Raw genomic sequence first — 20,689 nt, forward strand, 5'->3', positions numbered from 1 at the left:
AGGGTGTGAGTGATATAATGATTCATATACATTCAACCAAATCGTCTGACACCGCTTATACATGACTACGAAAAATATTGTAGTTTTATGAATCAACATAACACAATCCAAGCTAAACGAGCTATTTATTTAAGATTTATTGGTAATTACTTTTAATTTCAAGTTGGCTATGGATAAAATGGAATTAGCAACCATCACATAATGCTATAATTAGGCATAATTGAACAAATAAAAATGAGAGAAAACAAACCAATGCAGTTGGGAATGTACAGTTAACCTTTATTACCATCTCATTTGAACATCCATTAATCAAAATTTTAGAAATTACATTTAGTCTAACATTTCCAGAGCTTTCAGGGTCACCCTCAAAAATGGAATGAAACCAACTAGAAAATCAGCAACACAGAGCAGTCACATAGGATGGTCAAATGGGAATGTATACAAATGCCTCTTTCATCAGAGGACTAAAACACCTACTTCAGTCATTTTGACAAGTTATCAATTTAAAGTGGATGACAATAAAATTTACTTTCCCATCACAAATCATCTTCCCCATCACAGCTGAAATAATTATAAATGCCTGACTGTTTCATTCTGCTTTGCTGGCTCAAAGTGAAAATCACCCTACCCACATATCCCCAACATATTCAAGTGCTCTACATAACAAAAATGGCACAAAAAAGAAGCAATAAGACAAAAACTCACAGATTCAGTCAGTGGGTTATTCCCCTGTTGAAGAATCCAAACCCAAGAGCCCCCATCAAATTAACAAGGCCATAGAGCTTAATAGTAGTCTCTAAAACCCCTGATGTGCAAATGTGATCATAGTTAAACAATTTTCAAGAGCTTTTTTGTTTTTAAAATGATAAGAAAAACAGCAAAGATTTGTGAACCTGATGTGTCGTCTTCCTTGAAAAGGAACAAATCTGTTAAAACAGATTAACTTCCAGTTTTTAAACAATTAACGGCCTGATTTGCAGCCCTGAAATTATTTAAAATCCACTGCATGAATCAGTTAATCTGACTTTATCACTACTTTTTTACCATGTGAAATTAAAAACAAAGCTTTTGACTTGTGAATGACATTACATTTAAAATGGAAAGCATTTACTATCTGACCCTGCCATTTCTTTTTAGCACAAAAATCTCTGACCCACTGCACCACTGTTCGCTTCTAAATTGTCATGATGATTTTGTAAGTGCTTAATGTGTTTATGAATTAAAAGTGAATTTTTCAATTTTCTTTTTGGGTGATTTTTTATTTTTTTTTAATTGTCATCTGGCTACTGCAGCAGCAGGGTCCAGTCGTTCCCGGCGTTCATCCCAGGTTTACGAAGGGTTAGCACTGACATGGAGGCATCAAACTCAAAATCCACAGGGGTTTCTTTACCTGTTTGAGAGAGTGTGGGAAGATTACAATGCCATATCTCAAATATTGAGGTAATTTCCATCAGAAAATACAGTATTAAATTAGTTTCTGATATTACAATGTTGAGCAGACCTGAATAAATATCTTACCATCCATTTTAAGAAGAACCTTTCTGGGCTTGCTGGCACCCAAAATGAGAACTTTTTCAATCCATGATGAAGTTAAGAACTTACAGTCTGGGCACAGGTTGCTGAGATTATAAATAAAACATTTTTAGTTAAAACTTTCTGCAGTAAGTTATACAGAAATGTATCCAAAAAAGTTTGGACAATGACAGATTAACATAAATACCTGGAGGTGAGAGCATTTTTGGCAAAGGTGAGTCTCCGGTGAATTAATTCGGTCTTTGTTTCATAGTTAAAACTATGGCCATCATCAATGTAGAGCTCACCTTCTGCAAATTTCTAAAGAGAGAGAGAGGGAGAAAAAAATAAGTTAAATTAATCTGACAAATGGATTTTATTCTGTTACACAATTTGTTTAATTAGTCAACAGAGAGAACTAGCTCTTTACCTTAGGGTTAAGGGCCACATACAAGGTGTATGGGTCATTTTCCATGCAAGCAGATGACCTTCGAACTCTGTCCTTCCGAGGGATGATAGAACCACCACGCTGAAACACTGGGATCTAAAAAAGAAAAGAAAAGGAATTATAGTTGATATAAAACTCAAATAAACATTCTTTTTTTTTTTTTAACAAGGAAAGCCTCTTACAGAGCTAAGAGTGACCGGGATGTAAAGATTCTGCACGCCATTGTGTTTTTGAAAGGTGTGGACATCATACCAAACCTGGATATGGACAAGAAAAACAAGAAGCATCAACATGGTGAAAGTATGATGCAAGTAAGCGAACTAGAGTTAATCTCATATAACATAAGTTTTTATATCGATTTCCATTCATTCTAACATTAAAGCTCTCATGATGACTACAGTTTTGACCTAGACACATTGATGGATTTGTCACTTTTTATGTAAAAACAAACAAATAAGCTCTAGTTTATGTCACAGGGCAATGACCTATGACAAGTTGGTGGCAGATTACTAAGACATTTTGTTGCACAAAATTTACATAATCACCCAGACTGCAATACTCATCAATATTTTTGATATCATTCAGTCTTTAAGTCAACAGTATTACCTCTTCGGCTCCAGGAAGATAAGCAGTGACTCCACGAGAGCCTTCCTCTGTGACTGGGTGAACCAACAAATCCCTTCCTAAACAACAAAAAATAGAAACAGACTTAATCAAATACTCCTTTATAAATTATAGACTGACTCATATTAGACTAACTAAAAACAATAAAAAAAAAAAACAATCTCACCAATTAGGTATTCGTCATCAATGGTGAAAGTTGCTGTATCCTTTGGATAATCAACCCAAAGAGGTCTGAGGCATGACAGAAAAGAAAGAGCACCAATGTAAAATGGAGCAGTACTTTTGACTACACAAACAATCCAGTCTACTTGAAATAATGAACAATATTCTAAATAGGGGTGGGGGGGAAAATCGATTCTTCGATGCATCGCGATGCGGACGTGGACGATTCTGAATCGATTCACAAATGTCAAAAAATCGATTTTCTAAAAAAAATATATATATTTTTTTTCTAATAACGTAATATTGACGGAACGCAAAAGGCGGAACTATAAGCGGACGTGCAGTGCGCGGACAGTCTGTGGCGTGCACATAAGAGAGACGCGCACATAAGAGAGACGCGCACATACATAACAGACTCATGATGGCTGAGCGCCAAATTCGAACGGCACCTTCTTCGTTAAAAGCTAACGTATGTAAAATTGGCAATTTCATTGTTACCTATTTAGTATTTTTGTATGAGAGCTGCTTTCTGTATTGTTTAGTTTTCACATCAGTACACTGTGTAAACCGATCTGTTATACGTACAGTAACTTACTACTGACGTTTCAGTATTATGGTTTACACATGTTAATGTTCATGTTGTTTTGTAATGTTCATGCACTTTTATCTGTCTAGATGTACAGTGTTTACATTTAAGACCAGGAGGCAGTGAGTTATTATGCAAATGCATATTTCTTTGCACAATGTTGGAAATGTTGGCATTAATAAATGCATAAAATTTCCTTATTTCCTTTTCCTTTTCAGTCACATATATCATGATATATCGTTGATGAAATTTCTTCCAATATATTGAATATCGTAGATATCGCGAATCGTGATATTATCATATCGTGGACCACATATCGCCACAGAATTGAATCGTGAGGTACCTGTATCGTCCCACCCCTAATTCTAAACAAGCATTCACAGGGACTGCACTCACCTCATGACTGGCATTCCGGTTTTGTGCGCATGGTAGAACAGCTGGTACCAGTATGGCAGAAGAGCGTAACGCTGGCGGATTACCTCACGAACGAGTGCCGTGTTCTCTGGACCAAACAGCCAGGGTTCCCTGCGTGTGGTGTCTAGATGGGCATGAGCACGGAAGAACGGCTGATATGCACCCGTTTGGTACCAGCGAACCAGAAGCTCAGTGCTGGGATTCTTAAAAAAGCCACCTACATCAGCTGTGTGCAAGAAGAGAGATCAATTATTAGCATGATTACAAAATGCAGAAAGATAGTTACACACATGTACTTTGCATTATACATGGAATCTGTCTGCAGACTGTAGAATGGAAACCTCTCTTAATCGAAATATACACATACTCCCGCTAATTATGTGTTTGTTATTAAATATTTTGCCTGATTTGATTGTGCTTTCAGCTATTAGTGAAACTCTAATACTTATTTTAGCATGTTAAAATCCATTTCTCCCCAAAATCAGCACAGAAAATGAAAATTTCATTTGGGCCTAGATATCATCACCACTACAAAGTTAATTACTGACCTCCACAAAACGAGATGCCCACAAGCCCAAGACTGAGACACATGGGAATAGAAATCTTCAGATGGTCCCACTCAGCTGCATTATCGCCAGTCCAGACAGCACCTGATGAAAATACACAAACCTAAATGTCTCTTGCACACATCATGTACAATAAAATGATGATGGCGTTTCAGGCTTTAAGTTTAGTGTGCACAAACAACCACATGAATTCACCATATCTCTGAGAGCCGGCAAAAAAGGCTCTGGTCAGCACAAAAGGCCTTTCAACTCCACCAGATCGTTGAACTTGACCTTCGGCAGTGGCCCTTTGCTGCAAAATAATACAAAGAGGAAATTAAGGAGAAGAAGAAAATAAGTATTTATTTTTGAAAAACATTTAATGCAGGTGGTAGAGTATAAAATAATTGTAACTTTTTTTATGTTTCTCCTTAAATTAGAAGTTATAATTTATTATAAGCCACAAAATACTCTACATGTTGGTTCTCATACATCTTGCAGAGTTCCTCACCACATAAAGTCCATAGATATTGTGTATGTCTCGGTGCTCCCAGTTTCCATGTAGCGCATCTTTGTGCATAGTGACCTCGGGGCCATTGAACACGGACGGTTCGTTCATGTCATTCCAAGTAAAGAGGTTCTCCGTTGAGCCCTGAAAAACAACATGTAGAGTTGTGACAATGCGATTTGTTTTGTCGTTTTCAATTTTAACTTTGTGTCCTAACCAGATGTGAGGCAACAACGCTTCATGCTGAGTGCAAAACTGCACAAAACCACTAGGAAGATATACTATATTAATGTATAATTATTAGGAATGATAGACATTAGACCATTGAGATTTCACAGTGAGAAAGACCACCTAACAGAAACCAGTGATTGATGTCCTTCACAGTTTGGTGAACAGCCTTGATATAAAGACGTCTATATGCAAAATCTGTTTGTGTATTCCGCTTTGAACTTTTTTTTGCGTTCTGATTTTGTGAGCATAAGCACTTCACACTCTTCTTGAACAGAAAAAAATGTAGAGGGGAAATGGAGCATAAGACTAAAGCATCACCACATCCTGTCAGGGTGAGATGAGGGGAGAAACAGGTAGAGCTACATCATCTGCTTGAATAATTTTTCTGCAACCATTAGAACATTAGAATAAGGAAATCATTCAATCTAACACTTTTTTTGGCCTAGACTGTTATGATTCAACAGTTTCAGATCCTTTTTTTTTTAAATCAGGGATTTTACTTTTGAGATTGACACAACAGAAAAGTCTCACCTCATACTGATCATAGGAGAACATGCTGGCCCACCAGGCCCGCATTTCTGGATTTGTAAAGTCTGGGTAACCAGAGTTTCCTGTGATAAGACCATGCCAAAGCAATGAGAGATGCATTTCAACTACAATAAATGTTATATTAAGCATCTTATCACAAATACCACATTTGTTTTTAAGTCATAGTGAAATTACTTTAACTACCATTTAAGAGTTTGGGGTCAGTAAGATTTTCTTTTTAAAGAAATTAATACCTTTATTCAGCAAGGATGCATTAAAATGATCAAAGGTGACAGTAAAAAGATGAAGTGATGCTGCTGAAAATCAACTTTGCCATCACAAGAATAAATTACTTTTTCAAATATATTAAAATAGAAATACAGTTTTCTTAAATTGCTATAGTTCACAATATTACTGTTTTTACTGTATTTTTGATCAAAATAAATAAAACCTTGGTGAGCATAAGAGACTTCATTCAAGTACTATAAGGACATTATATTTAAAAACAAACTTCTCACCTGGCCAGCACCAGCCTTCATAATTTCCACCATCTTTGTTCTTAGTGTAGAAGTCCTTAGAAGTAATCTCGTTGTGGATCTTGTAGCCACTATCAACCTTGATGTGAGGATCTACAATAGCCACCATCTAAAACAAAATTGTCATCACAAAATCTTTCAATCAGACTCTTCTTCATACTTACGAATGTTTAGAAGAAAATCATACCATACTACAGTTATACAAACAACTGTGGCGTGGCTGACCTTGCGTCTCTTGTCCATTAGGCCCTGAAGCATCTCTTTAGGCTGAGAGAACTTGTGTGGATCCCAGGTGAAGTAGCGCTTGCCATCGGCATGCTCAATGTCAAGCCATATGAAGTCATAAGGGATGTCATATTGGTCAAAGCCTTGGTCCACTGACTTCACATCCTCCTGGTCGTTATAGTTCCAGCGACACTGGTGATAGCCCAGACTGGCCAGAGGAGGGAAGGACTGGGTGCCTAGATATGCCAAACACACAAAATATACTTGATTCAGGTCTGTACAGGGTTTTGTGAATGGTTTGGTTGGTGTAGTTTAGAGCTCATAGATGGCATTTACCTGTGAGAGAGGCATACTGTAAGAAGACATCTGATGGTTTGGGCCCAAGCATGATGAAGACATCAATGATACCACTCTCAGAGAACCAACGGATGTCCGTCTGAGGAGTCTCACTGGAGCCTTGAACAAAGTCTAGCATCTTACCAAAGACAGTCTGAAAGGAATGACAAAATTAACCATTGAAGAGTTTTAAATACACTATAATAAGAGACAACATAGAAAGCCTTAGTGACCTCTTACCTTTCCTGCTGTATTAGAACTGATGTCAACCCAGGTCTCAGCTGCATTAAGCCAGAAAATACCCATGGTTCTCTGCGTGTTATGGGCTAGCATGACAGGTACAGATCCATACAAGGCCATAGGGTTATAGAGCTCATACTGAAACACATCTAGGTTATACAGTCTGTATGGATCGCCACCACTAGAAAAAGAAGAGGAAAAAAAAAAAAAAACATTTTGTGTTTACCGTTTTTATAGTCAGTATATTTTGATTGTGTGCTAAGACATCTACTCACTCTGTAGTTTTGAGTTTTAGGTTGTCAGCATGCTCTGGAATACCGTATACATGTTCTACACCCGGCAAGGAGAAGTCTAAACTTATTGATGTGGGGCCTAAGGAAATATTTTAAACAAAAATCAACACAGATGATAATCATTAGTATGCAGTTTTATCAGAGATAAAAGTGAACTTTTAAATATAATTATTAACATTTGATTACTGTGTGAAAGTAATCAATCAAGTAATCAAAATGTAAGTCCATCTCTGTTAGCTTTGAAGCCATCTATATGCTCCAATATGTTATAATGTACTCCAAAAAGTTAACTATACACCATTCAAAAGTTTGGGGTCAGTAAGATTTTTTTTTAAAGAAAATTAATTATTTTATTCCGCAAGGATGCATTAAACGGACCAAAATTGACAGTGAATACATTGTTGTTATATTTTAAATAAGTGCTGCTATTTTGAACTTTTTATTCATTAAATAGTCCTGAAAAAAAAGCCAGTATTCCACAAAAATACGAAAGACTATACCAGTTTCCACAAAAATATTAAGCAGCACAATTTTTTCAACATTTACAATAATAAGAAATGTTTTGCAAGCAACAAATATTAGAATGCATGTTAGAATGAAATTCAGCTTTCAGAATAAATTACATTTTAAAATAACTCTCAAAATTACTATATTTACTGATTTTTTTATCAAATAAATGCAGCCTTAGTGAGCATAAGAGACTTCTTTCAAAGACATTAAAAAAAATGTTACCGACCCCAAACTTTTACATGATAGTGTGCACTTTTAAAATTTGCATCATCTCTTCTGGGAAATCAGACCAAAATATTGATGACTCATATAAACTAAAGTCAATTGGCTGCTTTAAAAAAAAGAAAAAGCGATAAACGGAGCAATTCCAAGAGGGTCCTCACACCATCGGTGCTCGGGCCCTAATAAACCCTTTGAAATGTTTCACCAAAACTTTTTTTTAATAAGAAACACTTAAATACTGATAAGAAAACTGCATTAGTCAAGCAGTTTCATGGGTCTTTCAACTGACATAGAAACATACCATTTGGTTTTGTATCTGTATGAGCTTTAAATGTCTCTTCCCACAGACCATCTTCCTCTTTATCACTCTCTCCATCTTCATCCTATTGTGTGGGAAAATATGAACAAAAAAATGAACAAAAAAGAACCTGGTTTCAGTTCTCAAATGCATAAAGTTGCAATGTGATATTCATCAAGCAATACTTCTTTAGCTACTGTGGTAATTTCACACACGTCAGTGTTGCATAACGGCTACATTTAGCTGCTAAACCAGATCAGGTGCAGAAACCGGACATGCTGGTTTTAACTGAAGACGTGGAAAGATGACACGGAATCATTTACCTGGGCACACCCACAAATGCACTCATTCAGCTACTGACCTTCTCGCCTTCATCTTGCTGTTGATCTCCATCGGCACTCTCTTTAACCTCAGCACCATCTGGTTGTGCTTGCCTTTGATAAAACACACGCATACACACAAAAGAGAGATTAATAGTCAGGCTTGGGTACATGATTCAGATCCATTAACAAAATCTCATTTGCTCTGCAGCAAACTTTCCTATATTTTCTGAATCCTGAAACCCATCACAGTTTCCACGAAAATATTAAGCAGCACAACTGTTTTCAACATTGATAATAATTGAAAATGATTCTTAAACAGTAAATCAGCATATTATAATGATTTCTGAAGGATCATGTGACACTAAAGACTGGAGTAAATTCAGATTTGGCATCACAGTAATAAATTACATTTTAAAATATGTAAAAAAAAAATAATAAACAAAAGATAGGAAAAAAATATTAAATTGTAATTATATTTTACAATATTACTATTTTCAGTAATACTGTGTTTTTGATCAAATTAATGAAGCCTTGGTGAGCATAATATACTTATGCTCAAAAACATTAAAAACCTCACCAACACAAAACTTTTGATCGGTAATGTACATGTATGCTTCCCAGCTTCCAAATAGGAGAGAAAAACTCAACACTCACGTGTCCTTGCGAAGGCGCAGGTGCTCAAATGCCAGCAGGCCGCGAGAGTTGAGGGATAGCAGCACCTCTGGCCCCTCCATGATGTCCAGCCTAAATGGACGGGCACTAACAATCAACCTCTGGCTCTCTGCTCCCAGAGACAACACAACGCCATTTTCATCCTTAGACAAAAATGAGAGGCTGAGGAAAGAGATACAGAGAGAGAAAAAAATGAGGTAGACAGGGGAATCAGAGTAAAAGGAAAGAAGTGGAGACGAGACGAGGTTACTCAGAGGAACACAATAAATCATGCATGTGTTTGACTGTTCTCTGAATTTCATTGTGCACTCACGGCTCAGTAGGGGGCTCTGCTATGAGTACGTCTGGCACCTCAAAGCGAGGCTTCAGAGGTTTCAACTCATTTATCTTCACCCGCGTCATATTCCCCTGCAGTCTGTAGAGCTCCAATAGCAAATGCACCTGCAAACAGCAAGAGAGCAGACCAGATCTTGACTTTTGTAACAAAATATTGTAACAAGAGGGGCACACTAAAGTCTTCTATGGTTTGAACATAAAATAAAAAAGACCCTGAGTGAATAAACCACTGAATATCAAGAAGCTCTTTTAATAAAAAAAACAAAAAAAACCCCACAAAATTCCTGTTTTGAAAGGTATCTCTTAAAGGAGAGCATGAAACAAACCTTGTTGTTGTCATTGATAAGCTGGAGGGTCATTCGGGAGTCACTGAGCTCCAAAGTGTCCAGAAGAGCACGGTATGGGGACTGACCCGGTTTGAGCGCCCGTTGACGTCTATGGACAATCAGATACAAAAAAATCTATGTATATGTAGAGTCTTTGCAGATGCAAGTAAAGCACTCTCTAAACTACCACAGCAGAGTACAGGGTGAATAACTTTAATTTTAAGTATGTCGGAATACTACAATAATGAGTATTTGTGATCCTTGACAGAATTTTTAAAATGCAATGCTAGTTGTACACTGTAGAGGTCATCTATACAGTACTGGATTACAGTATAACTGACATACTTGCAGAAGGCACTCTGATCGCAGGTTTTAAAGTTTCCCCGATCCACAGCAAAGGCGCTGCTGAACAACAGACACACACAGACCACAGACAGCAGCCCCATCCTTTTTTTAAAAAAAGAAGAAAAAAAGAGGAGAGAGTTTAAATTAGAGTAGGTTACTGCTATGGATCAGGTTTGAGTAATGAATGAGCAGGGTGGAGTAACAATAAAAGAGTCAGTGCTATGTTCCCTTCCTTTTTTGCCACCCTTGAGGATCATTTCCTTGTCTGTAATTAGACACATGACCAGGGTGTAAAACTGTGGCTGGTAATTTTGCTTTATGCAAATGACAATCGACCTCCTCTAACAAACCCCAGACAATCTGAAGTTTGTGCCACAGATCAGTTACTTAAAATGGCACCAAGAATAAAAAGGCACTATGGATTCACTTCATGATGACATTTGTGCAATTTGAAATATTTTTGGCCCTTTTAGTACTGGGGTATCATTATCAGTCAGTGAAGCATCAGAGATAAACAAAGTGCAAACATATCTATTTGAGTGTGTACTCAGGCAACAATCTCATTCATTTTCTGAATGAGAATTTTTTTTTTTAAAGAAAAAGCTGTTCCCAATAAAAAAATAGATCAAAGTCCACTTACAGAACCTGGCAGAGTGCAGAAAATGTGACGGGGGAAAAGGATAACAGCTGTCATGATGTAACATCTTTTGTATAGTTACATAATTTCATACATTTCAAAAAATGTTACTAAATGTAGTAAAAATGTAAACTAAATACTCAAATGGCTCCCTAAATCTTAACCCTTTTTAATAAAAATAAATAAATAAAATGACGGGTCGGTTTTAGACTCAACTAGAGCTGGATATAATAATCTGCAAACTATTTGGATTTTATCTAGCATTGTTATTTACACAGATCAAACCACTATCGACCCCCCTATTGCATTTATCTAATAAAAAAATCAACGCCAGGATGAGATGTAAATAATCAATGCAATAAGATATCCGTATGGACTAAATTACATCAACCCAAAAGGTGTACAGTATAAAGATATCAATGTCCTATAGTAAATTAAAACATGACTCGTCATAATGCCAGCGATAGCTCAGCCACGCATTCACATCTACTTTTCGCTTCCTCGTTCAACACCTGCAGCAGATTTACAGCCCATCGCCCACACGAACTGCTCAACGATTAGCTTGAAATGAAGACAGATAAAAGTAAAAAAAAAGGCATGAAGACGAACAGATATGATAGCCAAAAGTCTTTGTTTTACCTTTCAATGGAGATAACCGCCATCTTGGACTGACACACACAGCGTTAAGCCCAGCCTCCCGGAGGTTGGTTAGTTAAGCGTGTTTGTAAGAACACTATTGGGTGACAACCGAGTCCCTTTAGACCCCTCTTACCATGGAAACGAATCCATCTGATATGTATGCTTGACTTGTGTACACCAGATAATTGTGTGATGAAACTACATAATACTGTTAGGCATTCACAATTGCAGTTCTCCATTTCATCATGTCAATTTCTAGTTGTTATGTATTAACCACCCAGTTTCTGATGATTAAGACAAGACCTACATTAACAGCACAAAACCTGTATGCCACTGGTTAAAGGTATAGTTCACCCAAAAGTGATAATTCTTGTCATTATCTAATTATTAGACACCCTCATCATGTCGTTCCAAACCTGTAAGACTTTCGTTCATCTTTGTAACACAAATGAAGATCTTTTTGATGAAATCTGAGAGGTTCCTGTCCCTCCGTTGATAGCTACGCAACTACCACTTTGACACCAAAAAGTTCATAAAGAAATCGTAAAACTAATCCATGAATCGAGTGATTTAGTCCTGATTTTCTTAAGAGACACAAATGCTTTAAATTATGAACAGATTGAATTTAGGCTTTTACATAAACATTAATCAGCAAACAGAAACACACAAAAAACTGTTTGACGTGCGAGAACAAACCTCTTGCGGAAGCTCAAACATGCTGCGTAAGACGAGAATGAACCTCATTGGTTCTTGGACGTCAATCGAACATGCTTGATCTTCTATTTACCACAACTGCTGGGTGAGTTTATGAATATTTATAAGCAGATAAAAGCCTATATTCAATCTGTGCATAATATAAAGTGATCGTGTCTCTTTAGAAAATTTTGACCAAGCTGCTCAATTCATATGGATTAGCTTTACGACCTCTTCATGAATTCTTTTTGAGCGTCAAAGTGTCAGATGTGTATCTAAAAATGGAGCGACAGAAAGCTCTCAGATTTCATCAAAAAGATCTTCATTTGTGTTCTGAAGATGAACGAAAGTCTTACAGGTTTGGAACGACATGAGGGTGAGTAATGACATAATTTTCATTTTTTGGTTAACTATCCCTTTAATACTAGACAGATTTGTTTGGTTTATGTGGCTTTTACTTTTTATTTTATACCCATTTTGTTATTTCTGTAAAAAAAACCAGAAGAGGCATTTTTATGCGGTTTAATTTTTTTATTTTTACTGGTTTCCACACAGCAACAAAAAGAAAATAGGGAATTGCAAAAACAGATTTTTTTGAAGTGTCTTACACTGATGTAAGCATAAATCTTTTTTTTCAGTGCTTAATAAAAAAAAAACTCTACAGAAAGCTAGACAGGATACAAAAAGGATAAAAAGCTAGGCAAGGGAAAAATCTGACCTGGTTAGCTCTTAAAATGTAGAAATATCAACTTCACACCTAAGTTAACACTATGTAGAAAAATATCTGAATACAAAAAAAAGTCTGTGACTCTTGGAACCTGGGGTTTTAACACCAGTCATCAAACTTGAAACCTCCAGCAAAGGTGTCCTAGGCGGTCAATGTTCTTATGCAGAACACTGTGGATGGGTGCAATATAGCGTGCAACATCACCATCCCGTGAAAAATCACGAAAAAAAAGTCCTTGGTCAGCACAGAAGGTAAATTTCTGCGGCATTGGGCTGTTACCCCGCATGTACTCCCATACGCCCAACAGCAGTAGCCTAACTTCAAAGGGTGAGAGGAGAGGGAAGACCTCATGGATGTTACTCAACACTGGTGGTAGTAGCTGGCCTTCGCCCATACATGATACAAGCAAACATGAGGCCTGAAGGGGCCAGGGGGAGTCTGACACTGCTGGTTCCCTTGATGCTTCCCAGTGAGCCAGTAAGGTGGAAAGTAGAGCCCTTAAAATGACAGAGCAGTAGCACAGAGCTGGACGTCCAGCTGCGACCACCCGGAGGAGGTGGAACAGCACAGGGTTACTTTCAAAGCAGCGACGAATGTGTATGTCTCGCTCAACTGTTGTTTTTGCATGTTCTTCTGGAGGCCAGGACAGTTCTCCATTTGCTACATCTGGGCAGATGTTCTCTACAAGGGTTACGGCAATTACCTTTGCAGCTTCAGCATTAATTGGGGGAAGTTCATCAGAAATGAGAGGTTCACTGGAAGGGAAGCAGCCATTATTGGTACCTACAGAAGAGCCATTTCTAGCATTGACAGTAGGGCTTCCTCCACCTGAACTACAGCACTGAACCATGACTGCAAGCAAAGTCTGCATATTCTGATTGATTCTATCTGGGTCTGGTTGTGAGGGAGTATACGGAGGTTTCAAACCCTTTCCAATTACTCCAGCGTGGAAAACAGACCACACATTACCAGAGAAGTTAACAGAAGTGCCAAATTTGCAGTTGACGTCCAATAGGGATATGCCCAAGTCTGGGACAAGGTTGGGTGACTGTGTGGTGTCATCACCTGGGTTTTCTTGCAGACCTCCAAACAAATCTCGGTTGCCTTTGTGCAGGGCTCCCTCCACCAGTTGTTGCAGCACAGCTTTTAGTGTCAAAGGAGAGTAGGCCGCAAGACGTGACAACAGTCTCATGGAGTAGCCCACTTCCTCTTCCCCAAACTTAAGGCTCTCACCTTGCAGTCGTAAACACACAAAGAAATGTGAAACTGCTGCTCTACATATCAGCAACAGATGAGCTGGAGAGCAAGCTCTGGGAAGCTGGCTGCACGAGAGCAGACGGACAGCTGCCTTGGAAACCATGTTGTCGCCATGAAGAAGCAATGGGCAGAAATCCTGAAGGTGGCTGGAAACGGCGACTCTGACTTGTGCAGCCATCGATGACTGAGCTGAACTCCCCGTTGTAGCCCCTCCATTTTTACGATCCTCCTCTTGACTCTGTACTGCAGTAGCCAAGTTGTTCAGGAGTTGAGCCAACTCTTTGTTGTCAAGGGTTTGAGTGTGGATCTGTGCAACACAGCGGGCTACTGTTGAGGGAAGCAACCCAGAAAGTGAAATGGAAAGTGGGGTGTACAATTGTGAGGCTAGAGCGAGCTCCTCTGGGTTTCGGGCTTGAGTGAAGAGCTGACACAAAGCTTCAGTGGCCACGCTCGGGCCACCATACACCGATAGCAGACACAGGAGCTGATGCAACCATAGGTGCCTCTTCCGCTCAAGCCGGAGAGTTTCAGCACACAGATCACCTATGTGTCCCTGGAGCTCCTCTAGAAATGGGATCACTTGTGGCATTGCTGAGGCAGCAGAGGACTGTGGGAAGGGTTCATCACCCTCTGGACGGTTGTGCACCAGCTTGTGAAGATGTAGCAGAAGCATTTGCAGTAAGCGGTCACAGGCTTCTCGAATACTATCATGGGGAGAGGGTGTAGGGCCTGATATAATCACTGAAGATGGTGTGGCAGTGTCCGCAAGAAACTTTAGCACCCTTGCTCCACCCGAAGGGCTTTGGCTTATGAGATGCACCGCTAGACCCAACATATTCTCGACTTCCTCCCGGGGCAAGGCCTGGAACTGAGCCTGGAGTTGAACTAGGACAGGCGGTCTGAGAAACTCCACCAGCTCTGCAGAAACGGCACCCAGGAGAGTAGGGGAAAGGGCAGCCAGTTGAAGCAAGAAAGGTACAGTGGCCCTACGGAGATGAGGGGAGTTCTCCCACCCGCCTGCCCCGGATGAATGCAGAGGTACAGTTTGAGGGGGTGGAGACAGACTATCCTGAAACATCCTGAGAAGCTCTTTCTTGATGCTATCAGAATGTCTGGAGGCCAAGTGCCCAAGGATACCAACCACTGAGCCTATTTTGGGGACTCTACAGCTCTTGTCTATTGCCTGCTGTTGGTTGACCTTCTCAGCAGAGGAATACCCATGTGCATAAAAGTCTTTGAGACCACAAGCCAGCACCCTGCTGATAATAGTGCCAGGAAAAGCTGAACCAATGTGAGCGACAACCCAGTCAAAATGAGGGGAGTGTTGGACAGAGGTATCCAGCAAGGCATCCACACAGGCATCGGGGCACCAGGCCAACATGGCTGCTAGACACTGAGAGTAGCACTCCATAAGTGAGCGAGTGGCTGCACACGACATCCAAAGCTGCAACAGCTCATTCAGGCTGGATGAGTGAGGAGCTGCCCGTCGTCCTGCATGCTTGCTGCTAAGCTGGCCAAGAAGGTCTACGGCCCATGTGGACACAAGGGGAGCCCAAGCTTTAGGACTAAGCTTGATAAATTCTGAGAGGACTGCATGAACTTCTTTAATAACATCCTCCAAATTGGATACACTGGTGCTGCCTCCTCCACTTGTACTGGTACCTCCATTTTCACCCTCCGCTTCCAAATCTTGAAGAAATGACGCAACATATTCATCATAAACTCCCCTTAGGTGCTCCAAGACAGCTCCACGGCAGGCTGGCACAGTTCGAAGGAGCCGTACTGCACAGCGGGCATGATCCCGAACACTGAGTTTCCGTCCCTGTGTCTGGTCGACGCCGCTGATGAAAGCTTTAATTTCTAAAGCCAGCTCTTGAGGACTGATGGAAAAGGGGAAAAAAAGGACAGTTGGTACAGAATTTTTTGCAACAAATTAAATTTTTTAAACACTTATGCACATATCTTAACATAACCCAAATTTCTTTATACAGCTTATATTCATGTCAAGCAGTAACAGCAATAAGGCTATATTTTATCCAATACTACTTTAAAATCATGCCGTTTTATGACCATGTACTAATTGAGAAACATGGAATATTTGTACTTTCAAAAATGTATTCATAACATATTTTAAATGTTCTAATTATATAAAATGTATTAATTTACATATTTTAATATCCTATAGCCAAAACAATGGTTTGAAATGTTTTACATTTGTGCTGTTTAATGAATTGTTTCATAACAGTTTTACATTTTAAAAGCCTTAAAAGCCTATAATAGGCTATTTTCGTTTCCTTTCCAACAAATCATATACAGTATGACAACAGGCCATGGTTGAGGCATATTGACACAAAATGTTTAATAAACTGTATCTTTTTTTTCTGGGCAATAACTGTGGAAATGTTTATTTATAAATATACTAATAAATATACATGTTAATTAATGCTTTAGCAATGTAAAGCTGTTTACAATATTAAATCAGAAATAATAGAAATGCAATGACAGAAGGCAATGAATGGCACTACATCCAAAATGGACATGCAATTACCATAAGCATTTTCGCGTAGGTATGCCTAAACCTGTACAGACCTATTAGAGTGAAATTGCAAAAACGCCTGCAGGCTTTATAATTTACTATTTATACTTAAAGACGAGAATAAGAATGAACAAATTACCTTAATGACAGTAAAACGAGAACGACACATTGTTCCAAATACAGATAACGCAGTTAAATGCAAACTGGAGTTCCTTCCATAAACTGAAGCATTAATGTATGAGTTAGTGGTAACCTGTATGACTATTGTATTATTGCTCACCTGTAATTGTTTAGAGAAGTGTGGCAGTGAGACTTCTGCATGGCTGACATGGCATCCCCCTCGAATATCGCGGACATCGTTTTATATTCTTAAGCAAAATACACCATGAAATTATTTTATTTACATAAAAAATAACAACTACAATGGCAAATTGTGAGTGAAAAGTGCAGCCGTTGCCACGTATAATCAACACCGTTTCAATAAATGATGCACCAAACAGTGTGTAAACCTGGTGTAAACTCACTCACATTCTTTCGCCACATGGGAAATGACGTTTTGGTTACACATATCGCCCTCTGTCGTTTAGGAGAGCTCTTTTGTCTGAAACTGCAGCCTCCGATATTGCATGAATATATTGGGCTCAACACCGAGTAAAAGTGTGTTGTACTATGTTATGTTTGACTATGTTACGATTACAAAATTGTTAACACAGGCAGGGTCATTAGAAACTGGCTAACTAACTGTATAATCCTGTGTTATTTTGTTGGATGTTCAACGCTGTTATAATTTTATCCTACATGAATTTAAGACTATACACATGGTGGAGATATACGAGGTTAAAGTTTATTTATAAGGACAACAACATTGACCATTTGTGCCGTTATCGCAACGGATGACGGACACGTCGCCATCTAAACCCACTCTTGCTTTAGTATTTGTTTTTCGATCCCCTGCCAAATTATTACCCACCTTGTTGAAGTCAGTACCCCCATTTCTTTTTCTGTTCCTCTTTCTTTTTAGTAAGGCCGTGATAGGCTGTTACAATGTAGATTCCCATCAATCAAACAAAATCACACTGTTTCTTTATATTTTTAATGTTTTAATGATAAAGAATGCAAGGGAGGGGGTGGGGGAGGGGGGGGGGGGATTGCACAAGCATTTTTGGGGGCGGGCCCGACCCCCCTATGGCCCGCCCTTAACGACGGGTGTGACAAGTAGGTTGACCAAAGTCTGTTTATTTCCGATGAAAATAATATTAAATAGCCTACTTTAAGAAGAACAGCAAGATCACTATTTTTGCAAGACCTTAAGTCTACTTGTCGAGTTGCTCATTACAATCTTGTAATCTTGTAATACAAATGTAGGCCTATAATTACGTTATATGCTTATTTATTTATACTTATACGATCGCCTTGCCTTGATATTATTCATCCTATGTGATTTAATATCCAGTAAGTGTTCCTTTACGTTGGAATTTAAATAGTCACAAATGTGCTGCCCTCTCAAGTAATTTTATGAGTAACATCCGTAAATTCAACAGTAAAGAGTCGCTTAATTCTGATCAGATCCTCGGGTGGTGGAAACAATGTCTAAATGTCGTTGTTATATTTTTCACATAGGAGTAAAAACAACAAGTTTGTTGAGGTTGCCATGGAATCGACAAAGGTAAGATGTCAAACACATCGGCTAAAGCGGTCTTTTAACTGAAACAACCTTAACATGAATTAAATGTAATATTAAATAGCAAATTGATTATTTTGGTGCTTTTTTTATTGATGAAATGCTTGTGTCCAGTTTGGTAATTATGTATGCTTATTTCTCAAGGTGTGTTACAGAGGAATTTTATTAAAGCAACAGAGAGTATTAAAAACGAATTGAAAATTAAAATGATGAATGAAAATGAAAATGAATTAAAAATGAAAATGAAAGTGCTACCTCTCTGAAACAAGCAAGGATTTGTGCAGATAGCCTACAAAGTTAACAAAACCTTCTTTTTATCTATTCACAAGTGCAGTGGTATTGAGTTATTTTAGTTATACAGTGTGAGATCATTTTGTTGACAAGTTAAATGGTTCTATTAAAATGTAAAACAATATTACGCCTGATGTTTTCTCTCATAAGAAGCCGGAGCCTGGAGACCTCATTGAAATCTTCCGAGGCACATATCAGCACTGGGCTATTTATGTTGGCGATGGTTTTGTGATCCACCTGGCACCACCCTGTGGGTTATTTACATGCTTTACATGCCGCCTATTGAGTTGATCTTGAATTGAATCTAAAACATTCCATTTAAGTGACAACTTTTTAAACATGTAAAGGCTGCGCATTTTATATTTTGTTTTTACTTCTTAATTTCTTTCTCTATAGCTGAGCATGCTCAAGCTGGGGCCTACAGTATGATGTCTTTACTACATGAGAAAGCCACAGTGAATAAAGAAGAACTTTATAAAGTAGTTGGCAATGATGAATACCGTATCAACAACCTTCTGGATAAGGAATATGAGCCACGTCCCATTCATGCTATTCTACGGGATGCTTACGGTCTTTTGGGTCGAGAACTTCCATATAGTGTTTTTACTTGGAACTGTGAGCACTTTGTTACGGAGCTAAGATACGGAAAGCCACAGTCCCGTCAGGCACGATTAGTTGACATGTTGAGATAATTCACACAAATAATAGTGTAACTGTATGTTAGTGAATTATAATGTACTCAGTGTACTTGAAAGTTTGTGAAGCATTTAGAATGTTCTATATTTCTGCATAATTATGACCCAAAAATCATCAGATTTTCACACTGAAGGTAGACAAAGAGAACCAATCAAACAAATGAGACAAAAATATTATACTTGGTCATTTATTTGGTATTCAGGAAAATTATCAAATATTACTTATCCGTGAGTGGCAAAAGTTGGCTATGTGAACCTCTAGGAATAGCAGTTCATTTTTCACTCGATGGGATGACAATCAGGTGTTAGTGAGTGTCCTGTTTTATTTAAAGAACAAAGTCTGATCTTCACAACACGTGTTTGTGGAAGTGTATCATGGCACAAACAAAGGAGATTTCGGAGGACCTCAGAAAAAGATGTATTGTTGCTCATCAAGCTGAGGATAGAAAATCGTCTCTAAAGAGTTTGGACTCCACAATCCACAGGGTCACACCAGATATACTAAACGCACTCACAGATATTTAATACTGAATCATTTTTTCTCAATAAATAAATAACTACATATTTTCATCTCATTTGTTTGATTGGGTTCTCTTTGTCTACTTTTAGGACTCTGATGATGTTGGGGGTCATATTTATGCAGAAATAAAGAAAATTCTAAAAGGTTCACAAACTTTTAAGCACCACTGAACGTGTAATTTTTTTTAAAAAATCACAGGATTACAGGACTGTATTATAGTAAAATTATTGACATTAATTGATTTATTATTAAAATACATTAAATATGATTTGGATTATGGTCACACAAGCTCTGTCTGCAGTTTTCAGGAACTGAAAATAAATTAATATAGATACTTTCTGTTTATTCATATAGGTGCGACAAGCGGTGCAGATTGGTGGTGCTGCAGTGGCTGGCTTTGGAATTATTGCTGCTGCTGTTGCTGCTTTTGCTTATTTTGGTTCAGAAAACAAAGAAAAGCAGAAACACTGAGTATTGGGTAATGAAGAACTGAAAGCACAATTGCGGAGGTCTTTTGGAAGTCAGTAAATTATTTGATGCATCTGATAGAAATAATTAAATGTAATGTAATTACTTGGCAGGCATAGTTGTATGAGCACAATGTAAAGAATGTACAATCTGTGATGTTGTTTGGTAACTCAATAATAGTGCATTTTGTTTTTGATAATTTAGTTTCCTAATGAACTCAAGCACTTTTATAATATAATCCAAATGCAAAATATTTGACCAAATTAATCTTCAAACAAACTGCTCTGTTGCTATTTTTGTGCCAATAAATATTTGACCAAACATT

At 38.2% G+C, this 20,689-nt stretch overlaps 3 protein-coding genes across 5 annotated transcripts; 1 reads left to right on the top strand and 2 right to left on the bottom strand.

Annotated features, from left to right (window-relative positions):
• Window positions 1–262: 262 nt before the first annotated feature.
• On the bottom strand, window positions 263–11,588 carry ganabb (glucosidase II alpha subunit b). The gene is made up of 24 exons (XM_079893285.1): window positions 11,497–11,588; window positions 10,221–10,322; window positions 9,876–9,984; window positions 9,527–9,654; window positions 9,196–9,375; window positions 8,580–8,652; window positions 8,222–8,303; window positions 7,171–7,267; window positions 6,896–7,076; window positions 6,656–6,809; window positions 6,320–6,555; window positions 6,077–6,203; window positions 5,562–5,641; window positions 4,803–4,943; window positions 4,508–4,604; window positions 4,295–4,396; window positions 3,729–3,972; window positions 2,751–2,815; window positions 2,567–2,643; window positions 2,143–2,217; window positions 1,943–2,056; window positions 1,721–1,833; window positions 1,519–1,619; window positions 263–1,390 (listed from the first exon to the last, which is right to left on the bottom strand). The coding sequence occupies exons 1-24, from the start codon at window positions 11,517–11,519 to the stop codon at window positions 1,284–1,286; spliced, it is 2,808 nt and encodes a 935-aa protein (XP_079749411.1). The 5' UTR covers window positions 11,520–11,588; the 3' UTR covers window positions 263–1,283.
• Window positions 11,589–12,733: 1,145 nt separating this feature from the next.
• ints5 (integrator complex subunit 5) lies at window positions 12,734–17,269 on the bottom strand. Of its 2 annotated transcripts, XM_079893287.1 has the most exons (3): window positions 17,238–17,269; window positions 16,990–17,077; window positions 12,734–16,053 (listed from the first exon to the last, which is right to left on the bottom strand). In XM_079893287.1, exons 2-3 carry the CDS (start codon window positions 17,064–17,066, stop codon window positions 13,029–13,031), a joined length of 3,102 nt encoding a protein of 1,033 aa, XP_079749413.1. In that variant the 5' UTR covers window positions 17,067–17,077; window positions 17,238–17,269; the 3' UTR covers window positions 12,734–13,028. The 2 variants fall into 2 exon arrangements, with proteins under 2 accessions (XP_079749413.1, XP_079749412.1); XM_079893286.1 differs by having other exon boundaries at window positions 16,990–17,250.
• Window positions 17,270–17,907: 638 nt separating this feature from the next.
• Window positions 17,908–20,689, top strand: LOC307171061 (phospholipase A and acyltransferase 3-like). Of its 2 annotated transcripts, none has more exons than XM_079892435.1 (5): window positions 17,908–18,161; window positions 18,330–18,375; window positions 18,832–18,931; window positions 19,078–19,346; window positions 20,251–20,689. In XM_079892435.1, exons 2-5 carry the CDS (start codon window positions 18,361–18,363, stop codon window positions 20,365–20,367), a joined length of 501 nt encoding a protein of 166 aa, XP_079748561.1. In that variant the 5' UTR covers window positions 17,908–18,161; window positions 18,330–18,360; the 3' UTR covers window positions 20,368–20,689. The 2 variants fall into 2 exon arrangements, with proteins under 2 accessions (XP_079748561.1, XP_079748562.1); XM_079892436.1 differs by having other exon boundaries at window positions 19,078–19,296; window positions 20,251–20,682.

The sequence above is a fragment of the Squalius cephalus genome, assembly GCF_949319135.1.
Source record: "Squalius cephalus genome assembly, chromosome: 14".
In the NCBI taxonomy this organism is placed as follows: Eukaryota; Metazoa; Chordata; class Actinopteri; order Cypriniformes; family Leuciscidae; genus Squalius; species Squalius cephalus.

Bases quoted from the DNA above. Each gene is read 5' to 3' on its own strand.
- ganabb (XM_079893285.1), bottom strand. From the start codon at position 11,519: ATGGCGGTTATCTCCATTGAAAG. The intron at 1,834-1,942 runs GTAAAGAGCTAG...CTCTCTCTTTAG, and splicing joins ATGTGGCCCTTAACCCTAAG to AAATTTGCAGAAGGTGAGCT. The intron at 1,391-1,518 runs GTAAGATATTTA...TCTCTCAAACAG, and splicing joins GGTTCTTCTTAAAATGGATG to GTAAAGAAACCCCTGTGGAT.
- ints5 (XM_079893287.1), bottom strand. From the start codon at position 17,066: ATGTCCGCGATATTCGAGGGGGATGCCATGTCAGCCATGCAGAAGTCT. The intron at 16,054-16,989 runs GTGAGCAATAAT...CTTTTCCATCAG, and splicing joins ACTTCTCTAAACAATTACAG to TCCTCAAGAGCTGGCTTTAG.
- LOC307171061 (XM_079892435.1), top strand. The intron at 18,932-19,077 runs GTGGGTTATTTA...CTTTCTCTATAG, and splicing joins GATCCACCTGGCACCACCCT to CTGAGCATGCTCAAGCTGGG. The intron at 19,347-20,250 runs GCACGATTAGTT...TTATTCATATAG, and splicing joins GAAAGCCACAGTCCCGTCAG to GTGCGACAAGCGGTGCAGAT.